Raw genomic sequence first — 2343 nt, forward strand, 5'->3', positions numbered from 1 at the left:
ACAGGCAATTAGTCTGCGTTCAAACACGGAAACTCAAGTTGCTTATTATCGGCGATTTCTCTTTTGGTGTTGCCCTTTACATTCACACACAGAAACTTGTGGGGACTCGACATACAATTCCAACATCTGGCAACTCTACATCGTATTTGACACTTTTTGTAATACCTTTTTGATCTCGCTCTTCCCTGGCAGTGAGAGACCAGTTACGAGTTTTTCTAGGGAGTTCATTTAGAACTTTCTGGATTCTTCTATGTGCAACGCGCATAAGATACGTGCTAATTTTTGATATAGGTTTTTATTAGAATTTAAGTGATTGAAATAAAGATTTAATTGAATAAATTCATATGTGGGTTTTTCATTCCCCACATAATTGGTGACCCCGACAACTTTAAGCAAATTATTGTCAGTGCAACCAGGTTAATATGCCCACTGATCAGGTAAACTCCCCGGACGGCAAGGAAAATGGCTCAGCATCACAAAATGGAGCCGCATCTGAGGAGTTCTTCGAAGCAATCGCTGCTCTACAGCCACAGCAACAGGCTGCACATGTCGATAAGTTCGAGCGCCTTGAGCTACCACCATTTTGGACGCAACAAGTGCAATTGTGGTTTATCGCGGTCGAAGCCCAGTTCCAACTGAGGAGAATTACTGCCGATGCAACCAAATACTACGCAGTGGTCGGTCGCCTTGATCAGGATGCACTCATCATTGTAGAGGGTATTATTACAAGGCCTCCTGAAACTGATAAATATGCCGCGCTAAAGCAAGTTCTAGTGAATCATTACAGTATTTCACAGGAGCGCAAATTCAAGATGCTGCTATCGGGTCTGGAGTTGGGTGACCGACGACCATCGGAACTTCTCGCAGAAATTAATAGGCTGGGCGAAAACAAACTGGATGCCGCATTCATTCGATTTATGTGGCTCGATCGACTCCCACCTCAGGTACAAGTGGCACTTGCTGTCTCAAACGAACCTGACAATACAAAACTCGCTCTGCTGGCCAACCGTTTGATGGAGGTTCAGCGCGATACTGGTAACCGGTATGTTTTGCCAGTAACCCACGCAGCTACCAACGAAAGCAATGTTTCACTTGACCAAATCGATAAACTAGCAAAGCAGTTGGAGAAGGTAGCAAAAACGTTAAACCAAGCGGCCTTCGCTGACAACCGCGCGCAGGTGAAAACACTCAGCAATACGTCGAATGAGCCGCAAAACTTGAACACCAACAGCACGCCAACGGTGTGCTTTTATCATCGTAGGTTTGGCATGCGGGCTAACAGATGCACGCAACCATGCGCATTTATTCAGAGTCAGGGAAACTCAAGCAAGCCTCAGTAGCTTCGGCGACTACTGGTGGCAAGTTAAACCCTCGCCGATTATTCTTTTTCGACCGCACAACTGGCACGAAATACCTCGTCGACACCGGCGCGGATATTTCCGTGACTCCACCCCATCGTAAAATCAAGCTGACGCCAACGCAACTTCGACTCCAGGCTGCCAACGGCACTGTCATCGACACGTACGGTGAGAAAGCATTGGAGATAGGCATCGGGCTCCGTCGACCGATTCGTTGGATTCTCTGCATAGCGAATGTGCCGTATCCAATAATCGGCGCAGACCTAATTCACGAGTATGGATTGTTAGTGGACCTCAGACGAGGGTGCATCATAAACCCCAACTCAGGTTTCCGCAGCGCAGGTTCATACGCAACGGCGCCAATCACGGCCATCACATCTCTCCACGAAACAAGTAAGTTTACGAGCATCCTACGAGATTTCCCTGAGCTGCTTGGAAACCCGTCCAACCGCACGGCCACCAAGCACTCAGTCAAGCCTTACATTCCAACCTCTGGACCACCATGCGTACAACGTATACGCCAATTACGCCCCCAGTGCCTCAAAGTGGCCAAAGAGGAATTTCGACTTATGGTCGAGCTAGGACATGCCAGGCCTTCCAGTAGTCCTTGGGCTAGCCCACTACACATGGCGAGGAAAAAGAACGGTGAGTGGCGACCATGCGGCGACTATCGTAGGCTAAACGAGCAAACCATCCCTGACCGGTACCCAATCTCGCTTCTGTACGACTATGCTGCTATTTTAGCAGGTAAGAACATTTTCTCCACCATTGATCTTCGGCGCGCTTTCCACCACATACCGGTGGCAGAAGGGGACGTCCCCAAGACAGCTGTCATAACCCCGTTCGGCCTTTACGAGTTCGTCAGCATGCCGTTCGGACTTCGCCATGCAGCCCAGTCGTTCCAGCGGTTCATAAACGAAGCCCTATCCGGGCTCGATTTCGTTTATGCATACGTCGACGACCTGCTCATAGCGTCAAACAGCAC

General features: G+C 48.9%; 1 protein-coding gene across 1 annotated transcript; it reads left to right on the forward strand.

The window, feature by feature from the left end:
• The first annotated feature begins 422 nt into the window (after positions 1 to 422).
• LOC118753521 lies at positions 423 to 1340 on the forward strand. Its single transcript, XM_036488400.1, has one exon. It carries the CDS (start codon positions 423 to 425, stop codon positions 1338 to 1340), a length of 918 nt encoding a protein of 305 aa, XP_036344293.1.
• The last annotated feature ends 1003 nt before the right edge of the window (positions 1341 to 2343 follow it).

The sequence above is a fragment of the Rhagoletis pomonella genome, unplaced genomic scaffold (assembly GCF_013731165.1).
Source record: "Rhagoletis pomonella isolate Grant_MI unplaced genomic scaffold, Rhpom_1.0 Rhpom_scaffold_02565, whole genome shotgun sequence".
NCBI classification, from domain to species: Eukaryota; Metazoa; Arthropoda; class Insecta; order Diptera; family Tephritidae; genus Rhagoletis; species Rhagoletis pomonella.